At 43.5% G+C, this 17,138-nt stretch overlaps 1 protein-coding gene across 2 annotated transcripts in view; it reads left to right on the top strand.

Annotated features, from left to right (window-relative positions):
• Positions 1-16,898: 16,898 nt before the first annotated feature.
• The window catches only part of POLD3 (polymerase (DNA-directed), delta 3, accessory subunit), a 59,139-nt gene continuing 58,899 nt past the window's right edge, over positions 16,899-17,138 (top strand). For both annotated transcript variants that reach the window (XM_014540420.1, XM_005867073.2), the window contains exon 1: positions 16,899-17,064. In XM_014540420.1, the coding sequence (XP_014395906.1) occupies positions 17,005-17,064 (60 nt within the window). In that variant the 5' untranslated portion in view covers positions 16,899-17,004. The remainder of the gene's footprint in view (positions 17,065-17,138) is intronic.

Here is a 17,138-nt window from a genome sequence, read left to right as displayed (position 1 = left end):
GCCACTTTGGGAAAAAGGAGGCTAGAGATGGGCGGTGGGCAGTGGGGAGCTGGGTGTGATGTCCAGTGAGGAGCAAAGTGGGCCAGAAACAGAGTAAGTACAGCAGGGGCCAAGGCAATGGTCAGAAACGGGACACAGCAGAGCTGCTGCAACAATTCAGTGCAACCTGCATTGGCTCAAAATAGGTAAAATACCTTCTAACCCTTAGAGATATTGGGGAGGGCTCAGAATTGGTTCATTTTACTTTTTATTCTTTAATGCTTTATTGAGGTATAGTTGACATACAATAAACTGTGAATACACCTGTGACACCATCATTGCAATCATGATAATGAACATTTCTGTTACCCCAAGAAGTGTCCTTATGCCCCTTGGGAGTCCCTTTCTCTGACCCCTTCAATCGTTCCCAAGCAAACACTAATCAGCTTTCTATAGATTAGTTTGCATTTTCAAGAATTGTATATAGACGGATTCATGTAGCATGTATGATTTTTGTATGGCTTCTTTCACTCCTATGGCAGGACTAAGGGGAAGGTATATTGTAATGGGCAGCTCCCACCAGAACTACATGGTGGGCAGAAAAGAGAGGCAACCAAATAAAGCAATATAGGGTGATCAGTGCTGTGACATAGGGAACATCTGGGGACTGCAGGAGTGTAAAGGAGATACCTAATCCAGTTGGGATAGTCAAAATATGACTTCTTTCAAAGGAGGTGATTCTTTTTTTAAAAAAATGGTTTTATTGATTTCAGAGAGAGGAAGGGAGAGGGAGAGAGAGAATCATCAATCAGCTGCCTCCTGCATGCCCCCCACTGAGGATCGATCCCACAATCCGGGCATGTGCCCTGACTGGGAATCGAACCGTGACCACTGAGCCACACTGGCTGGGCCAAAGGAGGTGATTCTTGAACTGAGTCTTTAAAGGCATGGAGAGTTAAGCATTGGGAAAAGGCTGGAGGCTAATAAGATCATGGAGCTTAAAATGCAAAGTACTGAGAAAGCCAGGGGAGGTATAAACTAAGAAAGTAAACATCATGTGGCCACACACATGTGCCCCAGTGTTGAAATACTTTATGATGCAGGCAGTAGTGAACTGACTCTCAAAGCTGACTGCGTGCATGCTAGTAGTTTGAAACTGGCCGTTGAAGGAGTATGTATACCATTTAAATTAGCTAAACTACAAACAAGGGCTTTTTTTCTTAGAGATCAGTTAAACTTTAACCAGTACCACTGGTCCCAGGATAGAAAGACCTGAAGACAACTATTATATCCTTTCCTGATGTTCTCTCATGGGGGCTGAAGACTTTCTATTTTAAAGGTTTCTCTTACATACTCTGTTTCAGGCCTTGAATGATTTTCCCTCGAAGTGTCATGCATTCATTCGTTTCACAAACCTGTCTATATGGTGCCACCCTTGTGCTGAGTTATTTAGCTATGACACCACCAAAAAATCATTGCATCTGCTTTCAGCTACTCCCAGGAGTCCACGGCCAATGCCCTTCTTCTTGTCTAGACTTTGCAGAGCATTTTATTAGGAACTAAAGTAGGCAGATTGTTATCAGGAAAGAAAGATTCCTTAGCCTGTGAGATTGTTTTTACAATAATAATAATTTATTAACATCGATGGAGTCATAGCTGGCTCCAGGGTAACTCCTGTCTGACTCCCACAGGAAATTACAATAGATGCTGGCAAAGTTTCCCAAGTCCTCTAGTAAGTCCATGTATAACCATCCCTCTATTAGAAGTTTTCTTTCCCTGCAGTGGTGTGTTCAGACTATCTTCACTATCAACAATTATTTATCAGAGTCCTCACTGAACCATGCTAAAATGACTGAGACCCATTTCCTGCCCTCGAGGAGAGTCAGAATCTGCTCATAAATATAAAAGCAAAAGCAAAACAATAATAAATAAGAATAGTACTCACATTAGAAAATGATAGGAGTGGAAGGAACTATTTGATGCCTCCATTCTGTGTGTCGGGTTTTCAATTCCTTGATGATGTCCTTTGAAGCACAGGCATTTTTAATTTTGAAGATAGCAATTTTATCTTTTTTGTTTGTTTTAGCTTTCATGTCTTACTTAAGAAATATGAGTATTGCTTAATACAATTGCTTTTAAAATCAGTTATAAGAAGTAACAATTACCTTTATTAGTGCTTTTTATTATTATTATTATTTTTAATGTGGATTTGAATTACCATCTGGGTGAGAGTTGCTTTCAAGCTAAAGAACTTACTTGAGAATTTCTTGTAAGGTGGCTCTGCTAGCTAAAACTTCTCTCAGCTTTTATTTCTCTGGGAATGTTCTATTTCACCTTCATTTATAAAAGATAGTTTTTCTGGATATAAGTTCTTGGTTGACAATTTTTTACTTTTAGCCCTTTGAATATGCCATTCCACTGACTTCTGGCTTCCATTAAATCTTACAAGTAGTCAACTGTTAATCTTCCCAGGATCTGTTTGTCTTTCAGCATTTTTTTTTTCTATGATAAACTTGAGTGTGGATCTCTTTCTATTTATTTGCCCTTCTTAGGTTTCACTTGGGCTATTTGGATGTGTAGATGAATGTTTTTGATCTAATATGTGATATTTTCAGCCATTATTTCTTCAAATAATTCTTTTGCTCTTTTCTCTCCTTCTGGTACTCCATAAATGTTGTTGTACGTAATAGTGTCCCACATTTCTCTGAAGATCTGTTCACTTTTCTTTATTCTTCTTTCTCTCTGTCCTTCAAATTGCATAATCCCTATAAATCTGTCTTCAAGTTCAGTCAAATCTACCGTTGAGCCACTCTCATGAATTTTTCATTTCACTTATTGTACTTTTCAACCCAGGAATTTCCATTTGGTTATTTTTTTATAATTTCTGTCTCTTTGTTAACATTTTCAATGTGATGAGACTTTGTCATCACTCCTCCTTTGCTTCTTTAAGCATGTTTCTTTTGAGTTCTTTGAATTTTGGATGCTGAACATTGAGTCCATGAAACATAATAGCTTCTTTGAAGTCTTGTTAGACCTTCTCAGAGGCAATTTCTGTTGGCTGCTTTAAAAATAAAACAGTGTATAAAGTATACTTTCCTGTTTCTTTGCAGGTCTCATAATTTTTTTTATTGAAACTGGACACTTTAAGTATAATGATATACCTCTACCAGCAATGTGTAATGATATCCATTTCCTTATTTGTTAACAAGGGCTGGATATTGTCAAACATTTATTTTATTGTCAGACATATTGTTGACAAACTATCCTATTTTTTAAAATTTGCATTTTCCTGACAAATAATTGTTTGAGCATTTTTTCATATGTTTATTGTTCATTTGCATTTCCTCTTCTATGAACTGCCTGTTTACATTATTATCATTTGTCCATTTTTGTCTGTAGGTAGTTTGTCTTGTATACATTCCACACTGCAACTGAAGTGATCAGTGAAGAATCAGGACTACAATTCCATCTCCCAACTTCCAGTCTGGGAATTCCTCTCCTACGGCTAATTCCTAAACTATTATGTTTTTGTTATTATGCTGTGGACTTATGTTATTGTATTTGTACCTCCTCTGTTACAATGTAAGCATAACTAGTTTGTTGAATGACCTGGGCTCATACTGTTGCAGGTAGATACCTTATTTTTCCTACCAGTTTCTAAAATTCAAGTTACTAAATAGGACTTTCCTTGCCACTAGATGAAGTCTTAGGCAAATTCCCTAAGTTTTTGGTCTGTTCATTTTGTTTGTTTTATTGTTCAGTTAATGAAATTTCTCCAATTCCGGTTAAGTATTAATAAGAAGGTAAAGTCAGAGAGATGTACTCTGTCTGGTCTGGAAGAAAGCAAACATTTGTGTTAGGAACTGAATGGGGAGGTACTTAGCTCAGGCTGTCATAGAAAAATACCACAGACTGAGGGGCTTACACACAGAAATTTATTTTCTTATTGATTTGGAGGCTGGAAGTCTGAGATCAGGGTGTCAGCATGGTCAATTTTGGGTAAGAGCTCTCTTCGTGGCTTTTTGATGACTACTTTCTCTCTGTATGCTCATGGCCCACAGAGCATGCTAAGATGTCTCTTCTTATAAGGATACTAGAGGCCCGGTCCCCGCAGGCCAGGCTGAGGGACCCCACCGGTGCACATATCTGTGCACCGGGCCTCTAGTATGCATATAAGATCTTTGGTTATTCTCTTCCCTCCCTCCCTGCTCCACCCTTCCCTCTGAGATTCATCAGTCTGTTCCATGTTTCCATGCCTGTGCTTTGAGCATCTGCCCCTTGGTGGTCAGTGCACGTCATAGCTACTGGTTGAACAGTCGAATGGTTGCTTAGGCTTTTATATCTATAGACTACTCCTGTTGGACCAGGGTCCCCACCTTTATGACCTCACTTAACCTTAATTTTAACTTCCAAAGGACCCATTTCCAAATGCCATTCACATTGGGGGTTAGGGCTTCAACATATAAATTTGGAGAGGGTGGGACACAAATATTCAGTCTATAACAAGAGGCCACATGGCAAAGTATTGTGAGTGGTCTATGGGAGCCGAGAGGGGTCTTCAGCTGATAGCCAGTTGGAAAATAGGGACCTCTGTCCCACAGCCACAAGGAACTGAATTCTGCCAATAACCAGTGAGCTTGAAAGAAGACCCTGAGCCCCAGACCAGCCTAGAGAGACCCTGACAGAGAGTTGAGTAATGCCATGCCCAGACTTAAAATCCCAGGTCACCTCCCTTCTTGTAGGTCCACATCAGTCCCTAGGCCACATTTATATTTGCCCTATGGCCGGTGGGAGAACAGCTGGCTCTCAGCACAATCATCTCTCTCTTTGTCCTACAAAGTTTTATCAGTCTCTCATCCTGAAGTTCCTCCAACATGTGTCAAACTCTGTGTCTATGATCCCCAAACTTCAAGGGGACATGTCAAGCTCTCTGAGTGGTTTCCCAGAAGTCCCCTAATCTCCTTTGCACTGATTGTCACCCAGTAGAAAGAACATTGGTGTGGAATTCAGCTCTAGTCTGGGCTCTGATACTAACTCAGTGTGTCCTTGGGACACTTTATTTTCCATTCTGGGCCTGTGGAATTCAGCTCTAGTCTGGGCTCTGATACTAACTAACTCAGTGTGTCCTTGGGACACTTTCTTTTCCATTCTGGGCTTTTCTTCCCTGGCTCGGTTAAATGAAAGTGCTGGACTAGATTCACTCGTTTATTGAGTAAATGTTTATTGAGCCTCTATTATGTGTCGGGAACTGTTCTGAGCACTGGGAATCTGCAGAGAACAAACTAGAAGAACTCTGAGGTACCTTCCAACTTCACATTCTCTGATGTTTTCTCCCCCACACAGTTACCATTCACCTCACCCACCCCTACAATAGACAGTCAGTTCTGGCCTCCCACATGACCATCTTTTTGACCCCAGCCCTGTGCATAGCCTCCTCTTGCTGGCACCTTTGATGGAACTAGGGGTGAGCCACCTCTGCAGGCAATATTGCTGTCTCTGTCTGTTACTGCCCATTAACCTGGTCTGCCAGGCCTGAAAGTACTGCCTCCCCAACGACAACGGAAAGGTTTATTTGTTGAAGTCAGGAAGTCCCCCATGACCTCTCTCCATCCACCTCTGGGACAGGAAGCCCCAGGAGGAAAAAACAAAAGATGAAACGCTGGCTGACTTCCCAGCTTCCAAGTGTTCAGCAATACTCTGGTCTGGAGGATTCCTTCTGCCCAGTGGACAGTGACCTCCCTCAGCAACTCCTTCCTTGTCATCGGGCCCCAGGCCCTCAGTTCCTTTCAGGGAACCCAGAAGGACTTGGGTGACGTAAAAGGGGTAAAAGAAATGAAGACTGACTCTCTGGGAAAGGATGCAACTAATGAAGGCGTGACCTAGACAAGTCTCTTTCCTCTCTGAGCCTCAGTTTTCTCATTTGTCCAACGAAGGAATCAGATGATCAGATTAGGTGCTCCCCTAGGGGTGCTTGTGGGGTTGGCTCTCTTATCTAGAACCCTGTAATGACACACGCAATTCAACTGCTTCTGAGGGCAGCCTCTGGGCTAAGTGGAGTGTGGGAATGGATGTGACTATCTGAAAGTATGTGTGTGTGAGTGTAAGTGTGTGTGACTGTGAATGTGCATGTAGGTGGCTCTCAAAACACATACACGCAGATAAATTTATAGCCAGAAAGATTAGTTGTTTCCCAGGACTAGGGAGGGGTAAGGAGGTGGGGGAATAATAAAGGTATAGGGTTTCTTTTTAAGATAATAAAAATGTTCTAAAATGGACTCTGATGATGATTGCACATACTGATGAATATACTAAAAAGTGAATTGTCTATTTTAAGTGGGTGCATTGGATGGGATGTGAATTATATCTCAATGTGCAAAGCGGTTTTAAAAATTGGCAGAAACAAAGGGAGGCAAGGCAGGGACAACCTCCGCCCACATCATGCTACAGAACCAATTCAATAATTGCACCCCTGCCACCTCTACCCCTGCCCTGAACACCGGACCCAGAGGCCACCACTCACTTTGCTGGCATTGCTGCCAAGAAACCTAGGTGTTACTGCCACTGCCCTACCACTGCCAAGGTAAACTCTCTCCATTGTCCCTGCTTCTTTGCAACACAAGTGTCATATTCTAAGTTCTGGGAGAATGTACCTGACTGATAGAGCGTAGATCCTATGTGCATACCCTAGCTGCAAGGGAGGGCTGGGAAAGCAAATATCTGGCCCTTTCACTTCTGGCTATAAGTTTATCTGTTCTGGACTTACATTTGACTAGAATCATATAGTATATAATCATTAGTAACTGGATTATTACATTTCGTATAATGTTTTCAAGGTTCATCTATATTGTAGCTTGTGTCAGTACTTCATTCCTTTTTATGGCCAGGTAACAGTCCATTGTATACCAAATTCTGTTTCTCCATTTGTCTGTTGGTGGATATTTGGGTGTCTTCCACATTTTTGCTATTATGAATAATACTGTTATAACATTTGTGTATAAGTGTGTGGATATATGCTTTCATTTTCTGCCCATTTTATTTTATTATTTTTTTAAAAATTTTATTGATTTTTTTACAGAGAGGAAGGGAGCGGGATAGAGAGTTAGAAACATCGATCAGCTTCCTGCACACCCATTTGTCTGTTGGTGGATATTTGGGTGTCTTCCACATTTTTGCTATTATGAATAATACTGTTATAACATTTGTGTATAAGTGTGTGGATATATGCTTTCATTTTCTGCCCATTTTAAAATGGGCTTTCTGGTGACTTAATGAGATACAGAAGATAACAAATTTATTTCTTATTCAAATCAGCCAAAATTGATTTCTGTTTTTTATAACCATGAGGTCTTTTCACCTTTCCCTTGGGGCCAAGTTCTTCACCCCAGAACAAAAGGGCTGTAATTGGCTAATGTGAGAAACTTCCCAGTTAACTTTCAAAATCTTGAGTTTTGCTTTCTCCCTACTTTGATGTTCAGAATGAGATCCAGAGAGGATAAGTGACTTGCCCAAGGTCACATAGCCAGTCAGTGGTACAGCTGGGACCAGAATCTACGACTCTCCATCACAATTTGATATTCTTTCCCCTACACTACACTTCCTTTCATCAACTGAACTAATGTTTGTCAAGCTCCATGGCCTCTGGGTGTATGGAAAAGCAGAGGATATAGCATGAGACAGTAACACCTATGTAGGGTGTCACCATTTCACCTATTTTATTCTATTCACTTATAATTTATTCCATTTAATTATAGTTTATAACAGAAACATTTGTGTTCAAAAGAATACCTTCTGTTGAGATTTTAATCCTTTCTTTCATGTTGTTGCTTTTTCATCTCACATCTTCCACAGTCATCTTCTTAGTTCTTACTGTGCTTAATTTTCATAATGGCTTATTAGGTTGTGTTCTTTCAACAGTCACACTGTGCTTACTTCATTTTTGCAAAAGATGGGTTCTTCTTCCCTCCCTTTTAAAAAAACTTGTGGTCCTCTCAATCTAGCCATTTCCCCGACCCTTTTTGTTTTGAAGACAAGGTCAAGAAATATTTCACCTATAAGAAAAAGGTTTAAGAAAAATAACAGTATGAATACTTTGACCAGTGGCAAAGGACTCATGGCCTAAGTATTGGGGAGACCATAGGGAATGATAAGGACTAAAGTCCGCAGTACAGCACATGCCCTGGCAAAACATAGCAGCTAGATGTTGGATTAATAAATAAAGCCTGGAACATGATTTTAATGTGAAACCCCCCTATTCTTTAAATCCAGACAATCAATTCAATTAATGTTGGGTCCACAAAGTGTTTTCTATCGGTTGTTGAGGTCCTACCTCCATTACTATTCTTCCTGTGAGAAGGAGCACCAGCAGCTAATGGGAGATGACAAAAGGAGAGGTGATGCTGCCCTCTGCTGCTCGTTGACGGTATATTCCTGCCAATCATTTCTTAGTGTTCAGGCGCCACCCTCTGTCTGACAGGGCCAGATCTGGAAGGCCTTGTTGTGGGCCCCTCATTTTATGGATGAGGTGTCTGACACATGGAAATCTTTCATCCCAATACCCAGAAGCCATCTAGCCAGCTGCTGGGTAGAGCCCACGAGCAAATCTGTCCTCTGGTGAGCATCAGAAATGTGCTGGCACAAAGCCCAAAATGTATCTGGAAAAGAGTGTGGGGAGAAGAGAACGGATTGGCGTGGGAGACACCAAAGGAGGTTGGAGGCTGTTGCAGAGCTCCAGGAGTGTGGCAAGTGCTAAGGTAAGAAAATGCAGAGAAAAGAGTCAGCCAGAGACTGTCCATCACTAAATACGGGAGTGAGGCCATGCTAGGTCATCCAGCCACTACTCAACTTGATAGCTGACCATAGACTCATGAGGGACCCAGAGTAGGTCAGCTGAACTGGCCAAGATTAGACAACCTACAGAATTGTGAGCTAAGTTGTGGGAAACAGTAGAGAAAGACAACAGAATTGGGGAGACCTGGGATCCAGAGATTGAAGGAGTGGAACTTCCAATGCCTGCCAATGAGTTGTACTTTGTGCTACCAGATTAATCTTGATAAACCTTCAGTTTGATCATTTATTAACTCCAGCCTATTTTGGCTTCATATTGAGACTAGACATGAGGCAATCTGTCACCAGGCGGGCATTGAATGCCCTTCCCCACCCACAGCCAGTCTCCCCTACTATTCTATTAGGAATCTTAGACTGAGCGGGGGTCAAGAAGTCCCAATGAGAGTCCCAGGTTCAGTCCTTTTCTTGACATGTGTAGTGGGGCTTTTTGGGGGGGGGGGGGGGGGGGGGGGGGATCAGGGAGACGGAGGGTCACTAAACTTCTGGGAGTTTAGTTTACTCATCAGAACAATGGCTCCCTGTATGAGGCAGTCTGCTGAGCCAAACAGCACATGAGCTAATTTCTAACATCTCCCCAGGAGATGGGCACTGCCATTAACCCCGTTATTGAGATGGGGACACTGAAGTTCAGAAAGATGGAATAGTTTGCCCAAAGCCACACAGCTAGTAAGTGGCAGAGCTGGAATTAAAACCCAGTCTGCTCAGCTACAAAGCTTTACTACTCTCTTTGTATCAGCAAGCTTTTGCTGTAAAATGACTCACCCTTAAACATAGTATCTTAAAACAATGACCATTTTATTTAGCTTATAATTCTATAGGTTGTCTAATCTTGGCCAGCTCAGCAGATCTACTCTGGGGTCCATCATGGGTCTATGGTCAGCTATCAAGTCATGTAGTGGCTGGATGACCGAGCATGGCCTTCCTCCTGTATCTAGTGATGGGCAGTCACTGGCTGACTGTTGTCTGGGCACCTTGGTTCCCTCCATGTGGCCTCTTGCCCTCCAGCAGCCTCGCTAAGGCTTATTCACTCAGTGGTCTCAGGATTCCAGGTGCAACAAGAGAAGGCAAGTCCCCACCCTCGGGCATGTTTCTTCTAGTCCAAGCCAAACCAGAGTCAGTTTGGAAGGACCCTTTCAAAAGGTGTAGACAGAAGGAAGGGAATAATTTCTAGTCGTTTTTACAAGCTACCATAGCTGCTAAACTACAGTCCCCGTCTATGTATCTCACAGAGTTGATCAAAGGAGAAAAGGATGTAAAATCAGCTTTACAAACTTCTGTCCAGATGAGAGGTGTTGTTTAGTTATTAGCACTATTTTCCACTAGGACTTCATATGTCTGACTGTTATCTCCATTTTACAGATGTGGAAACTAAAGTCAGAAGGGTCAGGTACCTTTCCCAAGGACGTACAGCCAGAATCAGAACAGAGATCTGCGTGTCCTGTGTTCTTCAGCAGCTTAATCCTTTGTTACTTTGTCCTCTAATCAGTTTTCCTGAGTAGATCTTGTTTCTCCAACTTAACTAACAATTCCTTGAACACTTCGTACATATCTTGCATTTCTTTTGTGGCCCCCGTAGTGGGTAGCATTATACCAAACACATGGTGGGCACTCAGTTCAGACTTATTAAATGACTGAGCCATTCATTCAGTTATTCACTCAATACATTCACTGAACACCAGCTATGTGATAAGTAACACACCATCCCTTCCCTTAAGAACACTTCACTTAGTACAGGAAACAGTCAAACTGACATTACAATCACATTTGATAGAGAGAAGCTTTAAGGTTATGGGAGCGAAGAGAAAAAGTCCTCAACTGTCCTTGGAGTCAGAAAAGACACCTACCTACTTGATTTTATTTACTTATGAGAACATTTATTGGGTAAATCACAGAGGTAGAAGACGTAATTCCGAGAAGAAATGGGCTTAGTGAACAAGTTCTAGCATAAAGGAAGGGCCCTGGGAGCTTGGGAGTGAGGAAGCTAATGGTAATGTGCCCAGGGAGGGAGAGGGAGAAGGAGAAGGGAGAGGAAAATGGAGAGGGAAGGGAAAGGCATGAGTGTGCTCCCTGGAGGGAGAGAGCACTGGGCCCTCCATCCTAAGGGTTTTAAGGGCGGAAATCTTAGGAGAGGTCCCAGGGAAATATCTTAATAGAATATTCAGCAGTTTTCCAGGTGTGTCCATTCGGGGTTGTGGTTTCTAGTGATGAATTGGCTGGCACCAGGGTAAGAGGTCTTTATTCAGTGCAGCTGCTGGACTGTGGTTGGAGTGGAGGGTAACATCATCATATCTTTTAGAAACACCATCGTGGAACAGGTGTTACAGATGAATGGATGGGGGTGGCGGCAGCGGATTGGAACAGAGAAGCACAGAAACCTTTATAAGAAGAAAAATGTTTTGTTTTGTTTTGTTTTTTTAAGACTGCTAATAGGGAGCATCTGAAATAGGGCAAGCAGAGAGTGATCAGTGGTGTGATGAAGGCATCTCTTTGTGGGACTGAGAAAGGGGAAGTGAAAAGAACTAGTTTAGGGGAAGTCTACCATCTGATTTTGTCTTTTACTCTAAAGTCTTGGAAGAAAATATTCAAAGTTAAGATAATTCAAATTAGTCCACCCCAAATGCATGGAGTGTTTACAGCTAAAACACTGAGTATTAAGGTTATACATGTAGGGATGTCTGAATTCCCCCTTGGGAGTCTCCAGCAACAGTGTTCTTTGCCTCTCTCAAGGCTGTTTAGGACCTGGGCTTGGTCTGAACTTTTATCTATAAAAGGTCCCTCCGTCCCCCCATTAATCACTGGGCCTTTGAAGGAAGCTGTATTTCCCCGGTTTAGCTTATCATTAATGCTCAAGCTGATAACAGACTATGTAACAAGTTCAGTGGTGGAATGAAAGGTAGACAACACCTTCCACAAACACTATTCTGTAGATCAACAAAAGGGATTATAGAGCAGAACAAAATTTAATTCAATTTCATCCATCCATTCATTCAGCTTATTCAGCCATTCAGTTATTCAGTCAACAAATATTTGCCAAGGGCCTACCCATCCATGCCAGCTGTGGCCACAGTGGGAGCTGGGAATCCAGGATGAAAAGGTCTTTGAAGAACTTCCATCCCTGGGAACTGAGGGTCTGCTACATGCCCTCCTCCTGCAGATTCTAGCCTGCAGTGTCTGAGGCATCCCCGATCGAGGACATTCTAGATGGAAAAGACCCCAGAATGGCTGTCATACTGTTTTCTAAAACAAACGCCCATCATCACCTCCCACCCCTATCACTCAGGCAGACATGTTGTGAAGTTCATGAACACCCTCTCTCCACCCACTTCTCCATTTACACATACTTAATCCGCCAGCGTGGGCTCTACCCTCTATTTTCAGTTCCTCTTCTCACTCTTCCTTACTCCGTAACTCACTGCAGTCTGGTTTCTGTGCCTCTCGCTCCTCAGGCCAGTGTCACCAGAGGCCTCCCAATTGCCAAATTCAGTGCATCTCTGCCAGTCCAGTCCCTACCCAACACCATTTTGGGGAAGCATTTTACACTGTCCATAACTCCCTCCTTGAAACTCGCTTCTCCTTTGGTTTCCACACCAGCCCCTCCCAGTGCTGCTGCTTCCTCTCAGTTCCCTGTGCAGGCCTTTCCTTTTATGCTTGTCCCTTAACTTGTGATGTTCCCTGGGGTTCTGCCTTCAACTCTGTCCCTGAGTGATCTAGTCTTCCCCTCCGATGGCCTGTTACCGTCTGTATGTTGTGGACACCCAATCACACTCTGCATCTGAGCACAGACATTTCCCACAGCCTACTGGACGTCTCTAGTGGGTGCACCCTGTTATAACATGATCTTGTAACTGTGAACTTACCTGTTTCTAATCAGCACCATATGTATCTTCTATTTTCCGGTGTCTCATATATATAGTGAGTTAGTGGAAGGAACTCCATGAACAATTAAAGAATGAATGAAGGAGCACCTATCTATGAGGAACCTGTCCAGTGGCTGCTCAGTATGCTGAAATAGATAGGTATTGATAGTCTGAGATTTAAAAAACCAAAAACCTGACATAAGCCGAGCAAATCAGGTTCAACCACTTAGGAATGTCAAAATGAGAAATTATTGAGAAAATCTGCAGTGACAGGGCAAAAGACAGAGGTGGTGGTAGAGACGAGCCAAGGCAGCCTACAACTGTTTTTAAACTAAAATTATGAAGAAGCTGGAACTCGGATTAAGACAGAAGAAAACAGAACAGTCCTAGAGATGCAGTGATGCCAGGCGAGAGACAACGAGGCAAAAAGAGCAGCCCACTCCATCAAGACTGTGTCTGGAAGGGCCTCTGCCCCTTCCTTACAGGATGCTAACGCTGAGGCCACATGGCATTTTCTCAGGAGTCTTCCCGACCAGCAGTGCTGGCAGCCAGAGAGCAACGGTCTCTGAGTAAAGGACCGGATGCTGCTTTCCAGCACCGAATGCCAGCACCCCAAACCCCAACCTTCAATTTTAATAATTCAGAGGTTGTGTGCTTGCTTCAGATAAAACTTCTCCTGACCAATTTCCAATTAACTTCACTTTTCCCCTCGCCCCTCCAAAACGCCCTACCAGCCCCCAAGGAAATGGAGGAAGGAGAACAATATACAAAGCAACTGCAAGATGGGGGAGGTCACTGCTCTTTTTCTGAATGTCCAAGGCAACCGAGGTAGCAGTGTGAACCTCTGGTGACTGAGCCGAGGAATATACCAGCTGGGGTGTGAGTGTGCACGTGGGTTGCAGTGGGTGGTAGTGGGTATGAAACAGGGGGAGCGGTGTCTGAGTGCTCTCTTGGCCCACCCGCTTTGTTTCGGTAACTGTTTTCTACTGATTTTTATAGAATTGATAAGGTGTTTTAGAACAGTGCCTGGAGGCTTATCTCAACTTTGCTTGGACTCCTGCCTACCCCGCTGTCAGGAAGGTTGACATGTCCTGGCCTTGGTGGTTGTACATTCTACAAGACAATGTACCTTGTGTCTACAAGGTCTGTACAAGGTACACATGTTCTCACACAACAGCTTTAAAAAAAAAAAAGAGGACCTCTAGCTGGTTTGGCTCAGTGGATAGAGTGTCGGCCTGCGGACTGAAGGGTCCTGGGTTCGATTTCAGCCAAGGGCACATGCCCGGGTCTCGGGCTTGATCCCCAGGGTGGGCATGCAGGAGGCAGCCAATCAATGTTTTTCTCTCATCATTGATGTTTCTATCTCTCTCTCCCTCTCCCTTCCTCTCTGAAATCAATAAAAGAAATATTTTTTAAAAAGAGGAAATAGTGACACGTGTGTTGTTTACTTTGTTGTATATTTTGCATAAAGCGAAAGAAGGGAATACATGGAACCTAATCCTGGAGACCCTGAGTCCAATTCCCCCCACATTTCCTCTGATCCCCAGGCTGGTTGCCCCTGTTGTGTTCCCATGTACTCTGTGCTTCCCTCACACTATATTGCTGTTTACTCCACACAGACAGAATTCCCCGGGCATGAAAACCATGCTGTGCTCCCAACAGTCGGTCAGATAGGGTCTGGTAGACAAGAGGCCTTGAGTCGTGTTTGATGAATGAATGTCTGAATGATATAGTACTAAACACCACTTAACAAGTCTGGGGACCCTGAAACTCTGTAATGACCCTTGGGCAGTTATGAGGCTCCCAAGTCATAATTCTTAATCTAGTACTCCTTAGCTCTGACCTGCTCCCTGCCTGGAATATTATCCCCAGAGACCTGTGGAGCTCCTGAGCTGCTCCTGTACGCCTCCTTTCCTGGTCAGAGGCCTGGCTCTCCTCCCTGACTCGACGTCTGGAGATCCTGCCTACATAGAGGTTGACCTCACTCTTTCCCCAGTATTGAGTTCCATCCATATTTTCCACCCCATGCCCTGTCAGAATGATTAGACTCTCGATGTCAATTACTTCTGGGATGTCAGCCTTCTATTTATTTTTTTTTAAATGTTTTTATTGATTTCAGAGAGAGGAAGGAAGAGGGAGAGAGGGATAGAAACATCAATGATGAGAGAGAATCATTAATCGGCTGCCTCCTGCATCGCTCCTACTGGGGATTGAGCCCATAACCTGGGCATGTGCCCTGACCGGGAATCGAACTGTGACCTCCTGGCTCATGGGTTGATGCTGAACCACTCACTGGGCCACACCAGCCGGTCTAAACACATACTTTCTAACACATGTACCAATTTTCTATTTTCTTGGTTTAAGAAGGCTTGGCATAGTAGTTAAGATATTTAACTACTTAAACTTTTCTTAAACTTCTTATTGGTGTGAACATACATACAGAAAACTATAGGTGTCAGAGTGTACAATTAAAATCATTTTCACAAACTCAACATACCATGAGACCAGCACCCAGTTCTAGAACCAGAATGTTACCCTTTTCTCAGAAGCCTTTCAGTTTACCCTCACAAGGGTAACCACTAATCTGGCCTCTAGAAATCATGCAATCTTTTAATAGTGGCAATTTAGGACCAAGTTGGGCCAGGTACTCTATACTGTATTACTTGCTTCTGTTGATGTGGGGGACAGTATGGACACTCTGGTCAGTTAACTTGACTTATAGCCCACTCCTGTGGAGCAATGACAAGAAATGAGTGTCAGTTCCAGCATTAATTACCACATTAGGCTGTGACCTAAAAAATCCACATCTCCTCTTTAAGCCTTGGCAACCTAGTTTATGAAATATGGGCAAACACAATCCATTTGCAGAGTTGCTATGAGGATTAAGTGAAATCTCACCCTCAAAGCACCTGGTGCAGTGTACACGGCTATAGCAATGTATAGCCAACGGTTATCGATTTTTATTGTGTGCAGTCATGATGTGAAGGTTTTATGTATATTACCTTGTTTATAACTCTGGCCAAATAGACTTATTTTCTCATCTGCTCTTTCTCTCAGTCTTCCTCATTTTAGCAGCCAAAGGTATCATCATTTACCTAAAAATTTAGGTTCCAAATCTAGGCATTTTCCTTAATTTCTGTTATTCCTATATTCCACTCAACTAATTCATCAGCAGGTTTCTAAAAAGAAAACCCAAATCATTAGATTCTCTTAGTTTTTACCACCATTTTCCTATTTTAAGCCACTACCATCCCTCACTTAAGTTTCTTCACAAGCTACACGTGACCAGGCTTCCTGTATTATTGATCACAGCTGTATGCCCAGCACCCCAGTACCCAAAACAGTGCCTGGCTTCTTAGGCTTTTGGTGTGTCTTGAATGCAACAAACTTCTGAAGTGGGTACTATTATTATTTCCATCGTATAGACAGGGAAATAGGCGTGCAATGGTTAAATAACTTACGTAAGGTCACAACAAATATCAAAATCAGTTTCAATTCCAGGGACTAATTCTGGAGCCTGCGGCCCTAAGGAATATGCGGCCCTATGGAGCTACAGTGGCTTATTTTGAAGTCAATTATTAAGGGACATTTGGCTGACGTTAAGAGAAATTTTAGTTGAAACTCCTCAACCTGAAGACTCTTCCTTAGCATAAAGTTCCTGTGCCCCTTCACACAGCCTTGCAGGCGTCGCCCAAGTCTCATCTCTCCTCATTGGTCTCTTCTGCCAACATTTCAATCATAATGATCTCATTTCTCTTCCCAACAAATGCTCCCGCCTCTAGGAACCACTGCCCCTCCCACCCCCTCTGGAAAAACCTTCCCTAATCTCTCAATTCTTAGGGATTATAACAAGCAGCGCTTTATCCCAGCTGGCATCACTCTACTAAAATTACTTGTTTATTTCTTTATTGTTCACTGCTCTGAAACCCATTGCCTAAGAAGTGCCTGGAATAGAATAGGTAACTTGACAAATACTTGTTTAATCAAGATATGAAAGGTCAAGGATTATTTTGCCAATTTGTAGGTAGAGAGGCTGTGGCTCCTAGAGGTCAGGTGTCACGAAGCGGCCGAGGTGAGACTGGAAATCAGGGCTCCACACACCGACCCTGCGGACCACGCCCGTTGTCTGAGCTCCTCTCCTCCGCCCGCTCCCGCGGACCCCGCCTACTTCGCCTGCACTGTCTCCGAGACTAGTTTGGCCCTCGGCCGGCCACCGTAGCGCGTCGCCGCGGTTGCCGTGGGAAACGACCCGGGATCCGGGTGGGAGGAAAGACGTTTCCCGCCGGCGGGAGCTGCGGTTGTGGCGGCGTGCGGAGCTCAGACCATGGCGGACCAGCTTTACCTGGAAAACATAGACGAGTTCGTCACGGACCAGAACAAGATCGTGAGCAGCTAGGCCTGGGGAACGCGGGCGTGCGCCTGGGGTCCTGGGCCCAGCGAGGGTGGCGGGTCCCTGGC

This window comes from Myotis brandtii, unplaced genomic scaffold (assembly GCF_000412655.1).
Source record: "Myotis brandtii unplaced genomic scaffold, ASM41265v1 scaffold244, whole genome shotgun sequence".
Lineage (NCBI taxonomy): Eukaryota > Metazoa > Chordata > Mammalia > Chiroptera > Vespertilionidae > Myotis > Myotis brandtii.
This window is presented reverse-complemented; position numbering and strand designations above follow the sequence as displayed.